At 42.8% G+C, this 22,133-nt stretch overlaps 1 protein-coding gene across 1 annotated transcript; it reads right to left on the bottom strand.

Moving 5' to 3' along the window:
* Positions 1-893: 893 nt before the first annotated feature.
* On the bottom strand, positions 894-20,020 carry slc1a9 (solute carrier family 1 member 9). Its single transcript, XM_030789779.1, has 10 exons — positions 19,988-20,020; positions 19,571-19,727; positions 19,019-19,269; positions 12,353-12,458; positions 6,291-6,417; positions 4,237-4,470; positions 2,424-2,618; positions 1,799-1,933; positions 1,285-1,705; positions 894-1,091 (listed from the first exon to the last, which is right to left on the bottom strand). The coding sequence occupies exons 1-10, from the start codon at positions 20,018-20,020 to the stop codon at positions 894-896; spliced, it is 1,857 nt and encodes a 618-aa protein (XP_030645639.1).
* Positions 20,021-22,133: the final 2,113 nt, after the last annotated feature.

The raw sequence follows: 22,133 nt of genomic DNA, 5'->3' as shown, positions 1-22,133 counted from the left end.
ACAGAGGGTAAAATGAATGAATATATAATATCATTACACATGAATAAATACATCAGCAACATAAATGAATAAACAACACACAACTGTCATAGCACACTCCAAAACAAATAAATTAAAATACATCATAACAATCATATGTAAAGAACAATATTATCTACTAATGACACATTCTATGAGTGAAACGGTTGAAATGGTTGATTAGAGTCATTATGCATTAGCCTTAATCAGAAGAGTTAGGAAGATCTTTTCATCATAAAAGAGCAGACACTGAATGAACAAAGGCGGATGAGGAAATGTCATATGGATAAATATAAAAGCAAACAGATGAGATAGTAATTTTACTCTGCGGGTCACACATGAGTTAAAATGCCATTACTGAGACTCTCCTCGCTGAGGAGATCTTCAGACCTTGCCTTGTTACACTGAACTATTTGGCCAGTTTTCATCAGTGTGTGGATACGCACAGGATTAGGTTGGATATGTAGACCTGACGTGCAACCTCTGGATAAAAGATAATGTCTGTCACATCCACGATTAGATGTGGAGACAGGATGGCATTGAGCGTCCCTACAGTGTTTGACAGTCTGTCAGTGAAATGGACTTTGTACTGTTCCTAAATTGTGGCTAATGTATGACTATGTATTATTTTAACATCCCATTCATTCTTGTCAATCATTGATACAAACCCAGACAAAACACACACTGTCTGCCAATTCTCTGCCTGTGTCAAAAACCAGGGCTTGCTTTAAACCAGCTGTATGCTGGCCTGGTGGTGTTCAGTAGTCAGACGGTATTCATCGGTCTGATGGTGTTCAGTGGTCTGTCTGTGTTCAGTAGTCTGGTGTTCAGTGGTCTGTCTGTGTTCAGTAGTCTGATGGTGTTCAGTGGTCTGTTTAGGGGAGCTCTGGGATGGCATGTCTCCGGTCATACGCGGTGTCATCACTCTCCTCTCCATCACTGGCCTCATCCACCATCCTGTCTTTTTCTTCCTCTTCTTCCGTTTCACTCTCCCTTTCTCTTCCACGAAAGCGCTCCCTCTCTTGGCCTCTCTCTCTGTCTCGCTCTCTGTGACTGCGAGGAAACGTGGGAATCTTGGGAAATAAAGAAAAACGTGTAATTCTGGATGAGAATGATTTACCAACCATGCATCGAAACATCTAACACAGACAGAAATCTCTACCAAACAACCAAAACGCACAGAAAAGAAGCCACAAGAAAATCTCAAACAGACATTTGCAGAAATGCATCGAATGGAAGGACAAGTGAAGCATTTAGTCACATTACCTGGTTCTCGTGGGTGGGCAGGGCAGTGTATCCGGGCTCGGTGCGGTGGAGGAGACGGGGGGAGTGTGAGGTGAAGGGTCTGGGGGAGAGGGAACATACAGACCTGGGAGAATGGGATCTGACAGACCTGGGTGAGGGAGAGCGCACAGAGCGCGGAGAGTGAGGGATGGAATGGGGTTGAGACTGGAGCTGGGAGTAGTGGTTCAGTTTGGGGGGACGAGGGGACCGCGGGGGCAGCTCCGGGGGTGTCAGGGGGTCTACCAGGTCCATCTCCGTCAAGATAGGTGGTGGAGGGTGGAACTCCTCGTCTGATGGGGGGACGTCACCATCAATCTCGGCCAATTCTGCCTGTGATAGGAAGTCGACAATGCCCGCCCCAAACGAGTCCCCGACCACATTGATGGATGTGCGCATTCTATCACTAAAGAACCAGACAGCAGCTGTCAGCAGACAGTCATCATAAGAGCCCATTCATCTGAAGGTTGGTTTTGCTTACAAGGGGTGAGATACCCACAGGAGCCAGTCCACAGCGATGAGCAGGCTGATATCCTGTGTGGGCAGACCCACTGCAGTCAGGATCAGCAGCATGGTAACCAGTCCCGCACTGGGAATACTGGCTGCTCCAACACTGGCCAGAGTTGCGGTCATGCTGCAATGACACACAATAAACAAACCAGCACTAATTTTTATCAATATCCACTTACATGATTCTTATCTCTTCCTTTTATGGTTTGTTGATTTTAACAGTGCTGATATATCAGTTCAATGAGCCTTATAGAGCACTGGCTCAAACTGAATGTCTTGATTCCAATTCTCTGATGCTTGTTGTTGTGTTTATGACAGAGCAATGAACTGACATTTTTTGCCTTGTATCATTCACCCTTGTGCAGTGCTCACGTTTCATTGGTTGATTTATTGCAGTGGAGGGCAATCCTCTGTCTGTTGTTGTGAATATGACACAGTAAATCATTCAGTGAAGTGAAGGCCAACACGTGCTCTGAGAGCCTGAGGTTACACTGTTTTTTTTTTCATGTTTCTCAAAGTAGTAGCAATGTCATTAGTATTTTGTCATTAGTGATTCTTACTCACTAGTTATTAGCATTTTGTCATGAGTGTCCAATCCCTGCACACGCTCCTACCTCACAGTGATGATCTGTCCTCCATCCAGGTCGATGCCGTTCATTTGAGCAATGAAGATGGCCGCCACTGCCTCATACAGCGCCGTGCCATCCATGTTTATTGTGGCCCCAATGGGCAACACGAAACGCGTCACTCGCTTATCAATCTTCAGATTCTCCTCGAGGCAGCGAAATGTCACAGGCAAGGTTCCAGCACTTCAGAAAGAATTAGGAGAAAAAGAAGGAGATGAAGGAATGAGGAGGAGGAGAGAAAAGCAGGTAAAGACAGCAGATTAGTTGAAAATAAAATGTGGCATTATTAAATTATTAAATGGACAGAGTCTTGAGTGTAAGTCTGAAGGGAGGTCTGGGGAGTAAAGAACCGCCTTGCGTATCTTCTGTCGAGTTAAAAGCAAACTCAGGTCAGAGGTAATTATAGAAGGAGTTGACAGAATTACACAGAAGCATTCAGTAGAAGCAGGGAAACGAGAGGAGCAGTGCGTAACAGCCTGCCAGGCCTAATCCTGCTCCCCCAGACACCCAGAACACAGCGGTCTAACGGTCTAACCCTAACCCTAACCCTAACCCTAACCCTGCTCCCCCAGGCACCCAGAACACAGCGGTCTAACGGTCTAACCCTAACCCTAACGCTGCTCCCCCAGGCACCCAGAACACAGCGGTCTAACGGTCTAACCCTAACCTAACCTGCTCCCCCAGGCACCCAGAACAGAACACAGCGGTCTAACGGTCTAACCCTAACCCTAACCCTGCTCCCCCAGGGACCCAGAACACAGCGGTCTAACGGTCTAACCCTAACCCTAACCCTAACCCTAACCCTGCTCCCCCAGGCACCCAGAACACAGCGGTCTAACGGTCTAACCCTAACCCTAACGCTGCTCCCCCAGGCACCCAGAACACAGCGGTCTAACGGTCTAACCCTAACCCTAACCCTGCTCCCCCAGGCACCCAGAACACAGCGGTCTGAGTGCGACAGACAGACAGCATGAGGGACAGACAGAGAAAAAGAGGACATTTATGAGAGACAGACAGAGGAAAAGAGGGCACTTACAGGAGAGTGAATGAAAGATGAGAGATGACTTTGGTATGGATTTTTACACTCTGTTCTGACAAATATCCTCTGATAATTTCACCTCCAACTTAGCAGTTAATGAGAGAAAGTAATGCAAAAAAAGATTATTGAACTCCAGATACCTCCATCTCTGAACAATTTTATAGGACCAAGCTTCCCCTTTCATTTTATCATGTGTGGGATGAGAGTTAACAGGTGAACTGTGATGGACACATTATAGGACCACTCCATGACAAATGTCTCTCACACCACAGGAATTTTGTTCCTTTAAAGACTCAGAAAGATTACAGTGAACAGCACAGCACACCCACATCTCACACATTCATCTCCATCTAGACGACCCAATCTGAAATACTTCCCCTGGCCAATCAGGCAACAGATGTTTCCCAAACAACCAATCTGAGTGTTTCCCATGAGAATCACGGGACATTACACTTAGACTTTAGGCAGAACTGAGAACACAAAACTGCCTTTTTTTGGCCTGGCCAAATAATTCACAGGCTGTGGCTGAAACATTAACTCCTTAAGGAAACAGGTCTCGTTCTGTCAAAGGCATTACACTAATTCACAAAGCAGACAGTGTAAATTATGAAAAATACAACTGGCTAACATACACACACATGGTAACATACACACACACACACACACACACATTCACACTCACATTCACACACACACACACACACACACACACACACACACACACACACACACACACACACAAACAAACAAACACACACATACCTGCTAGCAGTTCCAAGGGCTGTAATCCAAGCCTGGAAGATTCCAGAATAAAACTTGAAGGGATTCTTCCTTGTCACAGTAAAGAATATGACGGGCAGGATGATGCCACCGTGAATGAAGAGGCCTACCATTACCGTTACCATGTACATACCCAGCTGCCTAGCAACCACCTCCAAGTCACCTATGGCAGCAATCTTCCCACAGATCAGAGATGCAATGCCCAAAGGTGAGTACCTGTAATCAGATACGCAATGTCTAAAGGTAAAAAGAACGCAACAAAGTCACAGAAAAGCCAAAACACCTTTAAAACTCTGATCCTGAAAGGCCGCTGAAGCACAGCACAATGTGGTGCCATTATGGATGGTAACCCCTCCCACAAATATGCTAATTAATAGCTGTGAACCACCGTTCTGGTTCAAATAGTTCTAATGTGGTTTAAAATGAGGCAGAGCTGAAAACACTGTGGCCTAAGGCACTCGGACGCCATTATGGCTCCAGAGAGACAGAAGAGGCGTTTTCAGGATTATTTCGGCAGATACTTCCCAAAATCCCCTCCAGCCTGGTCATTTTTCAGAGCCTGTGGTATGTCGGTTTGATGCACAGTCTGTGAGTAGCGATGATGTTTTGTGTAAACACAGTTTGCTGTGTGCCCAAACGCGTGAGTGATGTTGTTTAGCGTATCATCTGGATGGTTTACGTTGTGTCAGAGGGTCGGTATGGTGAGAGAGCGGAGCGTTAGCTGAGTCTGGCCTTTGTCTGAAAAAACAGGTCACTCTGCTTTTTTTCACAAGACACTGTCCCAGTTGGTCTCTGCAACTGGTTCACTCTCTGATAGTTTTGGTTTAAGTTTAAGTTTCAAGTTTATTTAGAGCCCAATATCACTGTTTACAGTCTCAAAGGTCTTTACATGCCACAACAAACAAAATCAAAACAGGATGGCACCCCCTGACATTATCCTCATGCCGGGCAAGAAAAAACTCCCCAAAAACCCAAAAGGGAAATGGGAAAATAGGAGAAATCTTGAGAAGGACCACAGAGAGAGGAGACCGCTTCTTGGCCAGACAGGTGTGCAATAGGTGCCGAGCCAGCAGGCAGTTACAATTGCAGGTAAATTAGAGCGTGAACATTGTGACCTTTTTCTCGCTTTCCCTTTTTCTTACAAATAATTCATTTCCTTAAGATTTCCAGTAGAATTCACAAAAAACTTTGAAAATAAATGCACAGAATAGTGTCATGATAAATTTAAGTACTTTGTACTGAGGGTCTGAAATCAGATCTCTCTCTCATCCTCAGGCTTTTCGTGTATCGTTTCTTAGATTTAGGAGTTTCATTCCTGTCACTGGACTCTCCTTCACTTTGCCTGTGGAGCCTCAGCGTATGAAGGGATTTATAATATTCTGGAGCTGGTCCACACAGCTCCTCCAGGAAATGCTGTACTCTCTCTCTCTCTGCTTGTGTGTGTGTCTCAGTGTTTCATCACTGCTCTCCCCACATCTACACATGCGCACACACACACATATCTGTGTACATATCTGTGATTGTCTGGGATCAGGGTTTGCATGTAGATAGAGCAGTGTAATATTCCTGGAGGAGTCTTTTCAGTGTTATGTGCTGCATATTGTTGGGACACTCTGTTTTCCCCGTGATGTATGTACAGTGGTCAAAGACTCCTCCTCTGTTTTCCCTGTACAGTGGTCAAAGACTCCTCCTCTGTTTTCCCTGAACAGTGGTCAAAGACTCCTCCTCTGTTTTCCCCGTGATGTTTGTACAGTGGTCAAAGGCTCGTTTGATCCCAGTGAATGCACTCCGCAGAGTTTTAATTTACTATTTCTATACACTTGCCCAGAGGCAACACAAATGTGCAGGTGAACACAACCTGTGTTATAGACCTTTGCATGGATCCGATCAGGGAGAGGGAAGCAGGAGTACACATGCACACACTGGAATCAAAACCACTGAGAAATGTCCCAGGACATGGGACAGATGAATGGTCTTTTGGTGAACAACATGCTGTGTCTGTGATAAGTGTGGAAAGCTGTGAGCGAGGAACTGACCACATAATCATGCTGACCATCTTCATAATGATCTCGTTAAGGATGTTGAAGAAGTCTGACATGAGCTTCCCTCTCTCTCCCATTTTGCCCATGCAAATTCCAAATGTGATGAAGAACCCAATCAGCCCTGTGGAGAAAGAGACATATCATTCACACCAACCAATCAAAGCCTGATGTTCCCAAATGCATTATAAAAGTATTGGATTCAACCTTATCATCATTCATCAGCTTCTGAGTATACCCCAAAACCTTTAACAAGAAATGCAGGACACTGTTTCGTGTGCTACAAAACCTACTCATTACTCAAAGTGCAGCTGGGGTTTGGACTTCCCTTTGTGTGACAGTAGAGAACATCTGTCCTGCATTTGATAGTCCTAGACGGAGCTCCTCTGTACTCCAGATGACCCAAGTACTGAAGGATGAGTAACCTGGCAGACACAATGACCTCTTTGACCCTGCATGCAAGCCTCCCTGCCTACCTAACAGACTATCTAATGACTATAATGTAACCATGTGCCAGCCAGAGGAGGATGGGTTCTCCCTGTTGAGTTTTGGCTTCTCTAAAGGTTTATTCCTATTTCTAACGGTTTATTCCTAATTCCTTGTCACTGTTGCCTTAGGCTTGTTAACTTAGGCTTTCATGCCTGGCATTCTGTAAAGCACCTTCATGATGATGTCTTCTCTAAGATGTGCTAAACAAACAAAATGGAAAAAGACACACTAAAGATGCTAAGGGCTTTGCCCTTCTTTATGTGTGTGTACTTTTTCTCTCTCCTGACAGACTCTTTCGCTGACTGACTGTATCACTAACTGACATACTATATTACTGACTGAGTGACTGATTGTATTACTGACTGACTGACTGACTGCATTACTGGCTGTATTACTGACTGAGTGACTGACTGTATTACTGACTGAGTGACTGTATTACTGACTGAGTGACTGACTGTATTACTGAGTGACTGGCTGTATTACTGAGTGACTGACTGTATTACTGACTGAGTGAATGACTGTATTACTGACTGAGTGACTGACTGTATTACTGACTGAATGACTGTATTACTGACTGAGTGACTGACTGTATTACTGACTGACTGACTGTATTACTGACTGAGTGACTGACTGCATTACTGAGTGACTGACTGTATTACTGACTGAGTGACTGACTGTATTACTGAGTGACTGACTGTATTACTGAGTGACTGACTGTATTACTGACTGAGTGACTGACTGTATTACTGACTGAGTGACTGACTGTATTACTGAGTGACTGACTGTATTACTGATTGAGTGTCTGACTGTATTACTGACTGAGTGGCTGACTGTGTGACTGACTGAGTGACTGACTGTATTACTGACTGAGTGACTGACTGTATTACTGAGTGACTGGCTGTATTACTGACTGAGTGACTGACTGTATTACTGACTGAGTGACTGACTGCATTACTGATTGAGTGTCTGACTGTATTACTGAGTGAGTGACTGACTGTATTACTGAGTGACTGACTGTATTACTGATTGAGTGTCTGACTGTATTACTGACTGAGTGGCTGACTGTGTGACTGACTGAGTGACTGTATTACTGACTGAGTAACTGACTGCATTACTGATTGAGTGACTGACTGTATTACTGAGTGAGTGACTGACTGTATTACTGAGTGACTGACTGTATTACTGATTGAGTGTCTGACTGTATTACTGACTGAGTGACTGACTGTGTGACTGACTGAGTGACTGACTGCATTACTGAGTGGCTGACTGTATTACTGACTGAGTGACTGACTGTATTACTGACTGAGTGACTGACTGCATTACTGAGTGAGTGACTGTATTACTGACTGAGTGACTGACTGTATTACTGAGTGACTGACTGTATTACTGATTGAGTGACTGACTGTATTACTGACTGAGTGACTGACTGTATTACTGACTGAGTGACTGACTGCATTACTGAGTGACTGACTGTATTACTGACTGAGTAACTGACTGTATTACTGACTGAGTGACTGACTGCATTACTGAGTGACTGACTGACTGTATTACTGAGTGACTGACTGTATTACTGATTGAGTGACTGACTGTATTACTGACTGAGTGACTGACTGTATTACTGACTGAGTGACTGACTGCATTACTGAGTGACTGACTGTATTACTGACTGAGTAACTGACTGTATTACTGACTGAGTGACTGACTGTATTACTGAGTGACTGACTGACTGTATTACTGAGTGACTGACTGTATTACTGATTGAGTGGCTGACTGTGTGACTGACTGAGTGACTGACTGCATTACTGAGTGGCTGACTGACTGTATTACTGAGTGACTGACTGTATTACTGATTGAGTGGCTGACTGTGTGACTGACTGAGTGACTGACTGCATTACTGAGTGGCTGACTGTGTGACTGATTGAGTGTCTGACTGTATTACTGACTGAGTGTCTGACTGTATTACTGAGTGAGTGACTGACTGTATTACTGAGTGACTGACTGTATTACTGACTGAGTGACTGACTGCATTACTGAGTGACTGACTGTATTACTGACTGAGTGACTGACTGTATTACTGACTGAGTGTCTGACTGTATTACTGAGTGAGTGACTGACTGCATTACTGAGTGACTGACTGTATTACTGACTGAGTGACTGACTGTATTACTGAGTGACTGACTGTATTACTGACTGAGTGACTGACTGTATTACTGAGTGACTGACTGTATTACTGATTGAGTGACTGACTGTATTACTGACTGAGTGACTGACTGTATTACTGACTGAGTGACTGACTGCATTACTGAGTGACTGACTGTATTACTGACTGAGTGACTGACTGTATTACTGACTGAGTGACTGACTGCATTACTGAGTGACTGACTGTATTACTGACTGAGTAACTGACTGTGTGACTGACTGAGTAACTGACTGCAATACTGAGTGACTGACTGTATTACTGACTGAGTGACTGACTGTATTACTGACTGAGTGACTGTATTACTGACTGAGTGGCTGACTGTATTATTGAGTGACTGACTGTATTACTGACTGAGTGACTGACTGTATTACTGACTGAGTGACTGACTGCATTACTGAGTGACTGACTGTATTACTGACTGAGTAACTGACTGTATTACTGACTGAGTGACTGACTGCATTACTGAGTGACTGACTGTATTACTGATTGAGTGTCTGACTGTATTACTGACTGAGTGGCTGACTGTGTGACTGACTGAGTGACTGTATTACTGACTGAGTAACTGACTGTATTACTGATTGAGTGTCTGACTGTATTACTGACTGAGTGGCTGACTGTGTGACTGACTGAGTGACTGTATTACTGATTGAGTGTCTGACTGTATTACTGAGTGACTGACTGTATTACTGACTGAGTGGCTGTATTACTGACTGAGTGACTGACTGTATTATTGAGTAACTGACTGTATTACTGATTGAGTGTCTGACTGTATTACTGACTGAGTGACTGACTGTATTACTGATTGAGTGTCTGACTGTATTACTGACTGAGTGGCTGACTGTGTGACTGACTGAGTGACTGTATTACGGACTGAGTAACTGACTGTATTACTGACTGAGTGACTGACTGTATTACTGAGTGACTGACTGTATTACTGATTGAGTGGCTGACTGTATTACTGACTGAGTGACTGTATTACTGACTGAGTAACTGACTGTATTACTGAGTGACTGACTGTATTACTGACTGAGTGACTGTATTACTGACTGAGTGACTGTATTACTGACTGAGTGACTGACTGTATTATTGAGTGACTGAGGTATTACTGATTGAGTGTCTGACTGTATTACTGACTGAGTGACTGACTGTATTACTGACTGAGTGACTGACTGTATTACTGAGTGACTGACTGTATTACTGATTGAGTGTCTGACTGTATTACTGACTGAGTGACTGACTGTATTATTGAGTGACTGACTGTATTACTGATTGAGTGTCTGACTGTATTACTGACTGAGTGACTGACTGTATTACTGACTGAGTGACTGACTGTATTACTGAGTGACTGACTGTATTACTGATTGAGTGTCTGACTGTATTACTGACTGAGTGACTGACTGTATTACTGACTGAGTGACTGACTGTATTACTGAGTGACTGACTGTATTACTGATTGAGTGTCTGACTGTATTACTGACTGAGTGACTGACTGTATTATTGAGTGACTGACTGTATTACTGACTGAGTGACTGACTGTATTACTGAGTGACTGGCTGTATTACTGAGTGTCTGACTGTATTACTGACTGAGTGGCTGACTGTATTATTGAGTGACTGACTGTATTACTGACTGAGTGACTGACTGTATTACTGACTGAGTGACTGACTGTATTACTGACTGAGTGACTGACTGTGTGACTGACTGAGTGACTGACTGCATTACTGAGTGACTGACTGTATTACTGACTGAGTGGCTGACTGTATTATTGAGTGACTGACTGTATTACTGACTGAGTGACTGACTGTATTACTGACTGAGTGACTGACTGTATTACTGAGTGACTGACTGACTGTATTACTGAGTGTCTGACTGTATTACTGACTGAGTTACTGACTGTATTACTGAGTGACTGGCTGTATTACTGAGTGTCTGACTGTATTACTGACTGAGTGGCTGACTGTATTACTGAGTGACTGACTGACTGTATTACTGAGTGTCTGACTGTATTACTGACTGAGTGACTGACAGTGTGACTGACTGAGTGACTGACTGCATTACTGAGTGACTGACTGTATTACTGAGTGACTGACTGCATTACTGAGTGACTGACTGTATTACTGACTGAGTGGCTGACTGTATTACTGAGTGACTGACTGTATTACTGACTGAGTGACTGGCTGTATTACTGAGTGTCTGACTGTATTACTGACTGAGTGGCTGACTGTGTGACTGACTGTGTGACTGACTGAGTGACTGACTGTATTACTGAGTGACTGACTGTATTACTGACTGAGTGACTGACTGTATTACTGAGTGACTGACTGCATTACTGACTGAGTGACTGTATTACTGAGTGGCTGACTGTATTACTGAGTGACTGACTGTATTACTGACTGAGTGACTGACTGCATTACTGAGTGACTGACTGCATTACTGAGTAACTGACTGTATTACTGACTGAGTGACTGACTGTATTACTGAGTGACTGACTGTATTACTGACTGAGTGACTGACTGTGTGACTGACTGAGTGACTGACTGCATTACTGACTGAGTGGCTGACTGTATTACTGACTGAGTGACTGACTGTATTACTGATTGAGTGTCTGACTGTATTACTGACTGAGTGGCTGACTGTGTGACTGACTGAGTGACTGACTGCATTACTGAGTGACTGTATTACTGAGTGAGTGACTGTATTACTGACTGAGTGGCTGTATTACTGACTGAGTGACTGACTGTATTATTGAGTAACTGACTGTATTACTGATTGAGTGTCTGACTGTATTACTGACTGAGTGGCTGACTGTGTGACTGACTGAGTGACTGACTGCATTACTGAGTGACTGACTGCATTACTGATTGGGTGTCTGACTGTATTACTGACTGTGTTACTGACTGTATTACTGGCTGTATTACTGAGTGACTGTACTACTGAATGACAGACTGTATTACTGCCTGGGTGACTGTATTAGTGTCTGTATCACCTACTGTATTACTGACTGACTGACTAGACAGCACTGCTGACTGATTGACTGTATTACTGACTCACTCCATTACTGACTGACTGACTAGACAGCATTACTGACAGACGGTGTTACTGACTGATTAATTGTATTACTGACTCACTGTATTACTGACTCCCTGGCTGTGTAACTGACTGACTGTATTACTGACAGACTGTATTACTAACTTGCTGACAGAATATCACAATACACTGTGGAACACCACAGAACATTACAAAATACATGGAACACAGAAAACCACAGAACATTGCAGACCACTGCAGAACACCCAGAATGCTGAGGGACTCTTTGGCTCAGACTGAACACAAAAGACGGAAAAAAGGGAAGTTACAAACAGGCCCTTACCTAGTACATTCATGCCCCATTTGAACTCCAGTTTTTTCCTGTTGACAGTGATAGGCTCTGTCTGGTTCTGAACCGGCATGCTCACTTTCTTCACTACTGTCTGCACCTAATGAGAGAATGATAGGAATGAAATGAGACTGAGTCTGTCACATATTGGACATGGTGCAATCATCCAGCGCCTCAAAGAGTTTAAATTCCCAGATTCTGAAAAAAATCAAGAGATTATTGGAGTAGTACAGAACCCGAGAGGGGCCAAATATTTTCTTTCTGACTTCGTGGGCGAGTTAAAGTATATCGTATGAACGTTATGGGAAATTGTGAGCTCGATCTACTTTAACGTACCCACGATTTATTAAACGTGCGCACATAGATCGGTGCCACTTTACAATAAGACTACCCTTATAAAGGATTCATAAATGGCTTACAATTAGATAACGAATTAGATTATAAACATTTTATAAATATCAATAAATACTTATAAACCAATTATAACAGTTTTCATGCATCGATGCGGGTTCACTATTTGGCAAGATCAAGTTACTGCTGTGCTTTTCATCCATCTGTTCTGTTAAATCTCAGATCTTGCTCGTTGCTTAGCTCACGTTATGTTCTCCTTTCATCAGTGAGCATGTTAAACTGTCAGCTTCATCTCATTTTTATGACCATTTATTTATTATTTACTAACATTTATACCTGCTGAAAGGGAGCCTTGTTGTAAACTGTGAAACACATCACCATTTACTCATGAGTTGCTGGGTTTTCTCTAGAATGATGACACTACCTTTTATTTTGCAGCAGCACAAACCAGGAAGTAACATACTGCTTAACATGCTGACACGATAGGAAGGAAGTACATCATTCATGCTGACAATTACATGTACGGTACACTGATAACATTAAACTATCACAAGAATTAACAACACAACACAAAGACTACATGATGAACAATACACATACACTTCCACTAGACACAACGGGAAACATAATCTGAACAATAACAAACTGGGGCTAATCACCAGTCCATGGCCCCAATGGATGCTGGGAAGCTCCGCCCATCTACCCCCAACACACATCACAATATACCACAATAATATGATAGCATATGTCATATCAACACCCGTGATAATAATGAGGATGGCTGCTGATAGCATGCTGAAAACGGCAAAGGTAAACAATATTGCCAAAGCCTTAGCGTATCAATCTGGTAATTTGATATAAAAATTTAATATGCAATAATTTGATTAAACTTTTTGACTATTAAGATATGCTAATATTGGTTAAATGCTGATAACTTAGTAACACATATCTGATGGGGCTGACAGGTATAAATGCTGATAACTTAGTAACACATATCTGATGGGGCTGACAGGTATAAATGCTGATAACTTAGTAACACATATCTGATGGGGCTGACAGGTATAAATGCTGATAACTTAGTAACACATATCTGATGGGGCTGACAGGTATAAATGCTGGCTGATGGAGAAGACAAAGTAAGCTAAGTAACCAATGAGACCGGAGGCTTAACAGCACAGATAAATGTGGGATCACTATTTGGCAAGCAACAAGTCACCAATGAGATCAGAGGCTTAACAGCACAGATCAATGTGGGATCACTATTTGGCAAGCAACACGTGACTGCTGCGCTTTTTATATAACTTTTAAAACAGCTTATTAATGATTTATAAAGTGTTCACAACCTGATTTATAAACTAATTATAAACCATTCACAAACCGTTTATAAGGGTAGTCTGATTGTAAAGTGGTACCTGTAGATCTTAAATCCTGTGCACAATATTGTCTTAATATTTGTAAAACATGGAGAAAATAGTGCACATATTTTAGTACACCATGAGCACTATACAGATGTGTGTCACTTCCATTATTTTATCGATCCGTGCACCACTTTATTCGTGACAATGGATCTGATAATGGTGTAGGCTACTTTGGTTTAGGGATGACCTACAACCAAATATTGGCAACTCTAGCCACCCATGGTATTGCTATAAGTTTACGAACATTGGACCACATTCACCAACCGTTCTAAAGAAGACATTTGTTCTTAAAACCCACGCAGTTTTCTGACAATGTTTTCTTATTTGGGATAAGAACAGAATCTACGCACACTCAACAGCACACTTACGCACATTTGAGTGCTGACATTTTCGTTCAAAATAATTATTTATTGTGTTTTCTTCAGTTCTACAGTTGTATAATATTACAGGACTTAAATTACAATAATATTTTTATCATTTATAATATTTTTTAATAATTATTTTTGCTATTTTACAAAGCATTATGGTCTTTTAAAATAAACACTACACTAACACTTCATGTAACACTCCAGAATGTAGTGCATATTTATTCTTTTGTACAATGAATAAAAAGAGCAATAAGAGAACATAACAGTTAATGTCATACTGAAATCTTTTCTTTTTCTACTGTGGCTGAAACTACACTCCATAGATTTCTGTGTGTGCACACGGCCCTGCAGTCTCTTGCCCTTTTATGGGGATTGTTGGGCGTTTACCTTTGCTAATTAGGAACAACTGGCACACGCTTTCAATTTACAAGATCAATAGGATTCATCATTAAAAGAACAAAGATGCGAAGAATTTTGCGGTTTAAGAACACGTCATGAATCTGATGTAGACTTTTTCTTAGAATCTTTCTCAAGATCAAATTTAATGAAAAACTTGGGAAGATATTGATCAATGAGGCCCGTTGAAAAGAATGCTGAGAGCGAACAGTCTTCGGCATGGTGGATGTCAGGATTTGGGGAATGTTATTGACTTCATTTTGAATGAACTCCAAGGCCCTGGAAGATTTCACAGGTGTCACTTGATGTATGCTAAATGCATACAGCAAGGTATTCGTGTGAGAAAGGAGGTCAGAAAATGTAGGACAATGACAGAATGTGAGCATGAAATACACACTTCCAGGGCTCAATTTAAGGCATTTTGTGCACATTATACCTTTTCAAGACCACACTTTATTACTTCGACGGCACAATAAAGGAAAATGTGCACACAAATTATAACAGCTCGAGAAAATTTCGCTCACACTGGCCTCTCCCGGGTTCCGTAGAATAGTCCTAATAATCACCTGCTTGAGTTTATTTCATTAATCTCTGACACTGAGTCTAATTTTAGATACCACACTTAAAGGAGTGTTGATTCCTCAGGGTAGACACTGTACATGTGTTTGAGCCTGATTCCTCCTCATGTGTTTGAGCCTTTGCATTGTACAGACTCCACTACAGTACTGTTTTAAATCCACTACAGTCTTGTGCACATTTCTCACAGAACGATTCACATTTTTAACACCTTTTACCACATCTCAAAGAAAAATGTCCTCACGTTTCATCTTCAAGCTCAACACAAAACCAGAGAGGTTCACTTAAACAGGAACACTGGCCTTATGAAAAACTGCCTATTACAAAACATCCTATTAAACACATCCAAAAAGGAATGCATTTCAACACTCTATCTCATTGATACAGATGCACTTTTCGCTAGCACACGTCACACTGTCATCACAGTGGACACACTGCATATATTGCTCTACAGTAAATATGTTGGAAACTCATTGTAAAAACAAGCTTCCATGAAATTTCAGTGTGCTAAAAAATGTCATTTATTTTCAGATGAACAGCAGTGCAACTAGAAAAATCTGGTGCCTTGTGAAATGGATTGGAACTGATATTAAATGATGCAGACTGTAACTAGAACTGAACAATCAGTTCACTCATGGCTGACCTGTGTGTGTGTTTATATGTGTGGGATTGAAGACTGACCTGTGTGTGTGTTTGCTAACTGGGAATGGGCAATTTACATGTATGCCTCAAAAAGTGATACTTTGGTTTTGTCTACCATGATCTACACAACTAATTTTTGTGCATTATGTAGAAACTAGTGTGTCACATCATGGAAGTATCATAGTTCGATATCTTGTGCTGATTGTTTTGAAAAATGGGCTTGCCATAAAGAAGTGAGTCTACTAATTTGAAAAAAATCTTTTGGATTTTGTGTAAACAAAGTTTTTGTTACAGTTGCTTGCAAGCTGTTTTTGGGTGGTCTAATGAATGCAGATTCTTAGCCAAATGTTCATATGAAGTGTTTATATAGCCCAAAATGACCATAATTAAGTCTTGTGATTTTGCTATGTAGTCTAAAAACTTGAACAAACTCCAGTGCAGCATTGTCCTGCACGTAGTGTGCGTGTGTTTATCAGAATCCATCTGACAGACCGTTCTGCAGGACCACTATGAATTTTCACTGCTGGTGTCAAACTGTGCTGTCCAGGTTCCTCACTGGTTCCACTGACTGATGCCTTTAGAGTCCACCCTGCAGTCCATTCAGCTGTTTAGGGTTAACTCTAGTCTCCTGTCAAACTCCAGTTAACCAACACAGTCCTCCATCAGCAACCTCTGTTATATTACTCTATGGGCCTCATTCACCATTATCTTCCTAAGTTTTTTAAGTTCCTAATTAGCAAAGGTAAACGCCCAACAATCCCCATAAAAGGGCATGAGACTGCAGGGCCGTGTGCGCACACAGAAATCTATGGAAGCCCGTTTCAGCCACATTAAAAAAAAAAGTTTCCTTAATTCTGACTTTATTTCTCACATTTCTAACTTTTTTTCTGGCAATTCCAACAAAGAAACTGATTAATCTTTCAGCCCTAATCTGAACTACCATAGAGAGAGCCCTGTAAGTGTGCTTTGAAATGCTTTACAGGTCAGGGGTTTCAGTGACAATCAGTAAAGAGTCAAGGATAACATCATCTCTTTAAACTGAACCGGACTTGCCAGAGAGTGTGTTAGAGAGTCAGAGGTATTTCTTCAGATGCAAAATGATTACCCAAACAACGCAAATCATATGAGTATATTAATGGGATGGAAAACCACTGGCATATGTCAGAGACATAGACACACACACACACACACACACACACACATACACATACACATACACATACAAACACACTCACACACCCAGACACACTCATATTTCTAATCTTTTGGACAGATGAACTTTAGACAAAAACCAGAAAAGCAGAAAAGAGTGAACTAGACAGTGTTGCACTATGGAGACATGACTGGGGGGTATGGTTCACAGATAGTCAAATAATCAGAGTCAGAGTTCTGACAAGTAACTGCTGTGTTTACATGTTTGCCAAATAAAGAGCTCTTTTGGATCCAAGCAATGCTGGAGGACTGGGAATTTAGTGTGGGCGGGCATGCAATCAGTAAGTTCATGAGCTGTGAATCAAAACTGGCCCATTGAGTGCAATGATAACATGAAACATGAAAACGCCATCAGGGTGGCAACCTCCACCTCACAGTCCAACCAGACAGTTAACAATGGATTTGTTTAACAGACCTCAGTCCACTGCCAGACACTGGGAAACCCTTTCTCTGAGTGCGCAAAGCCAGAAAGTAGAATGTGTAGAATCAGTTCTCTGCTTAAGTACCATATACAGTACTTGACAGTCCCATATCGTGTTTCTATAGCATGTTATTATCTGAGAGTCTGTGTACCCTACAAAACGAACCCTTTGTCTTACTACAATGCTCAAAAAACCACACTGAACAAAACAAAAAAGCAACAAAACAAATATTTATGTTTACCAATCAGTGTAAATATTCTGCCAGAAACCATCTGACAGAAACATCAAAACCGTAAATCACAAACCCTCATCTCTCAGCTCGTAACCATAACACATGACTCCCAGACACAAAAGTACAAGTGCTCTTAACTGTTATCAATTACTAGGAAAAAACACTAACAGCTTGCACACTTACAAGTCATGCAAAGCTTAACCGTTCTGATGCACACAGGAGCCTAAAAATGACCAGATTATGTTGTGTTAAGGTCAGTAAAGTATAGGACTGAGCTGTGAAATAAGACAATTCTGTGGAACTGAGGGAAAACATTTTAGGTAATGGTGATTCAACTCATTTTCTCAGGCTTTCATATCTCCTGGAGCTTTTTATGAGAACTGTAAACATAATAGAGGGTGAAGGTTGACCTTCACATTTTCCATTACGAAGGTTTTTAATCAAAATGGCAAAAGCATTTAACTTAATAAGAGGTTCTAGAGCAACAGCCAGAAGACAAGCTGATAACTTAAAAGATCCCTGGTACTTCACACTACAGCTCTGTCGACAGGACTATCCATCTTCTGACAATGCACCCGCTGCCAGTCAGCACGGCAGCAAAGAATTCTCTTCTCGGCCTCCTACGATGCAGGATTCTAACTGAAATTCAAATGCCATCTAGCAAAACTCAAAGATTTTGTTTTTGAGACCACTTACTTTGCCTTTCAGTTTCTAACACATTTTGTCTGAGCAATGGTAGTAACATGAAATAAAATGAATTTTTTCTAGTTAGTGACATGATGCTAGACTTCATATCAAAAACCTGTGGAGCCACAGATTCTGATCCTGGATGGTTGGTTGCGATGTCATGAAAGTTAACTTTGACATTGGTACTTACAACAGAAATACAGTGTGGCTTGATCTCAGCATTCCTCTGTCTACCAACATGATATTACATAGCAGAGAGATGGAGTCAAATATTAAGTTTGTAAGATATTTTGTGTGAAATGGGACAGTAATGAGATTAAATGAATGCAAGTGGACACCTGCATGCCCAGACTCACCTGCTGAAAACAAGCCTGAACCAGGTTCTCTGGAAATAAGTTTCGGATTAGGTCCAGAAAGGCGTCCAGGCTGCTCACCTCCTGGTTTTTGGGGGCAGAACTGACTTGGGTCTTTAGTTTAGGATTACCAGGGTGGATCCCCAGAACAAGAATTACTCCCAGTATGGCAGCAATAACTGTTGTAGACATATAATACACCATCGCTCTCGTGCCCATCCTTCCACTGGAACGAGCATCCAAACCAGCCAACCCTGAGAGAGAGAGACAGACAGAGAGAAAGACAGAGACAGAGAGAGAGATAGAAAGAGAGAGAGAGAGAGAGAGAGACAGACAGAGAGAGAGAGAGAGAGAGACAGACAGAGAGAGAGAGAGATAGAAGATAGAAAGACAGAGATAGAGAGACAGAGAGAGAGAGGGGCAGAGAGAGGCAGAGAGAGAGATAGAGAGACAGAGAGAGAGGCAGAGAGACAATTAATGAAAGTGGTGAGGTCTGAAACCCAGAGCTGGACTGTGAAAGTTAAAGAGTAAAACTCTTCCGGCTGTGAGACTGACCTGTTATAAGACTAGAGATGATGAGAGGAAGGATTAGCATCTTCAACATCCTCATCAGAATGTCACCAGGGAAAGAGACCAGCAACAGCGTGTTGGCATCCAGATCAGGGATGTACCGAAGCAACAAACCCAAAACCGTGCCCCCTACTACACCTGTGTGTTTGTGTGTGTGTGAGTGTGTGTGTATTGGGGGAGAGAGAAAGAGAAGGATTCAGCACTATGGTGTTGATATTTACATATGACCCGAATACATATGCAACAAGGCAAACATAACTTTGCAAATCAGTAGTTTATACTCCCAGTACTCCCAGAAAAACACCAGACACCTCCAAATGGAGCCAAATTCACTCTCTCATGTGGCTCCCCATTGACTCTTAACACTGTGACTACTGAGCTAATCCAACCTGCCGCCTGAATTACGGTGAGGACTAAAAAACTCTTTTCTCTCATTGCCTTGCTTCAGAAGACGTAGAACTAACCCTCTCTTAGCCAACTTTCCCCCATAATACTGAGCATGGCACTAAATGATCTCCTCTACTAACTACTTGCTAACTGCATTCAGAGCAGATTGTTAAATTGTAGATTGTTAAAACACCTCTCTCTTTCTTTCATCTCTCTTTAGACTCATTGCTAAATGTGACTTGTAGAACCACATTTCTTTCATACAACCGGGCTTATGTCTATATTGAAGAGGAGAGGGTCACCAATGAGAAAACTATCCAGTTAGATCACCCTGTGCAAAGCCAAGATGGAGAAATAATTGACATTGTAAATTGAAAGCGCGTGCCAGTTGTTCCTAATTAGCAAAGGTAAATGTCCCGCCAATCCCCATAAAAGGGCATGAGACTGCAGGGCCGTGTGCGCACACAGAAATCTATGGAAGCCCATTTCAGCCACATTAAAAAAAAGTTTCCTTAATTCTGACTTTATTTCTCGGAATTACGACTTTGTTTTGCGAAATTCCGACATTATTTTTCACAATTCTGACTTTTTTCCTTACAATTCTGACTTTTTTTTTCTGAACAATTCCACTTTTTGTTTGTTCTAACTTTGTTTCTTGTAATTCTGAGTTCTCTTCTAATAACCAACAAGTAGCTTGAGCCATCACTTGTGCTCCTGCTTTAATGGTTCAATGTAATGCGTGTACAGTAGTAGACATGAGCGAAGGCTACCCTTTTTGACACAAGACATCACCACACCAGCGGACGCAGCGAACATTCCCCTGCCCTTGGAGGAGAGTCCAGACCATTGCGGGGCGTCCTCGCCGGTGCTAGCCCTGGCTGAAGTGGTTGTGGACCAGCAGCGTGAGCTTGTCCACCTCCAAGCTGCCCTGGGTGAAGTAGTCTGCCACATGGAGCGACTCACTACCGTTCTGCCTCCGAGGCTGAGGCCTACCGTCGGCATGATTCCCTGATCAAACTTCCTGAATGCTATGAAGGCGCCCCCGATGATTGTCATGGTTTCATCTTACAGTGTCAGTTATACTTTGCTTACCATCCCTACTTTTCAGAGGCTACTAGGATCTCTACCATCATCTTGCAGCTGTAAGGAAGGGCCCTGCAGTGGGCGACCGCCATCTGGGAAAGAGGAGGTGTGGAAATTGCTACATATGAATGTTTTGAGAATCTATTTTTCAGTGTTTGACCATCCTGCAGAGAGGGAAGAGGTAGGCAAGAGGCTGCTCCAGCTCACCCAGGGCACCTGCACCGCTTTTCGGACTGCTGCCACTGTCAGTGGCTGGAACAAGCCAGCCCTCTGTCCCATCTAACGACGAGGACTCAGATGACATCCTAATGGAGCTGGCCCGCCCCAATGAGAATGAGTCTGGATTCCCTCATTGTCCTGGACCATTTGCTGCGCGAACGCCGGATTTGGCCAGATTTATCAGATTGCCACTCCAGTCCTACTCAGACTCCAAGCCCGAGCCAATGCAGACTGGCCGCACCCACCTCACCACCACTGAATGTCACTGCCGCATCGAGCAGGGATTATGTCCCTACAGTGGAGAGGAGGGTCACCAGCTGGCGGGCTGCTTGGTGAGACCTGCTCAGTTTCCAGGGTACAAGAGAGAAGCACTACCCCGAGAAAAGACCCCCCACAATAAGGTAAGCGCTCCCTCTTTCATTCTGTCGGCAAAACCGTTCATGGTTCCGGTGACGGTTCTCTCCGGTGAGTTCTCTTCCTCTCTTTCAGCCCTGCTAGATTCAGGGGGCGGCGGACAACTTGGCTCGGGCCCTTCAACTTTCCCTTCGTCACCTCCCAACTCCGGTCTCTGTCCACGCCTTGGATGGCCGCCCCAGCTCTGCCAGCCTCACTGTGGGGGCCATCCTTCAAGAGGTCCTCACACTTCTAGTGTTGCCTGCCTCCACTCACCCACTCATCCTCGGTCTGTCTTGCCTCCAGAACCACAACCCCACCATCTTGTGGATGGAGAGAGAAACTGTCACCTTGTCTTCAACCTGTCAGCATCGGTGCTTACGGCTGGTCTGTGCAGCCACGTCAGTCAAGAGCCCACCAATCTCAACCCTTTCCTGAGATCCCCAGCCGCTATCATGACCTGGCA

This window comes from Chanos chanos, chromosome 13, assembly GCF_902362185.1.
Source record: "Chanos chanos chromosome 13, fChaCha1.1, whole genome shotgun sequence".
NCBI classification, from domain to species: domain Eukaryota; kingdom Metazoa; phylum Chordata; class Actinopteri; order Gonorynchiformes; family Chanidae; genus Chanos; species Chanos chanos.
The sequence above is the reverse complement of the archived record's forward strand: the minus strand, read 5'-3'. Positions and strand labels throughout refer to the sequence as shown.

Bases quoted from the DNA above. Each gene is read 5' to 3' on its own strand.
- slc1a9 (XM_030789779.1), bottom strand. From the start codon at position 20,020: ATGAGAGAAAAGAGTTTTTTAGTCCTCACCGTA. The intron at 19,728-19,987 runs ATTCAGGCGGCA...ACACACAAACAC, and splicing joins GTTTTTTAGTCCTCACCGTA to ACAGGTGTAGTAGGGGGCAC. The intron at 1,706-1,798 runs GTGGGTATCTCA...CTGGTTCTTTAG, and splicing joins ATCGCTGTGGACTGGCTCCT to TGATAGAATGCGCACATCCA.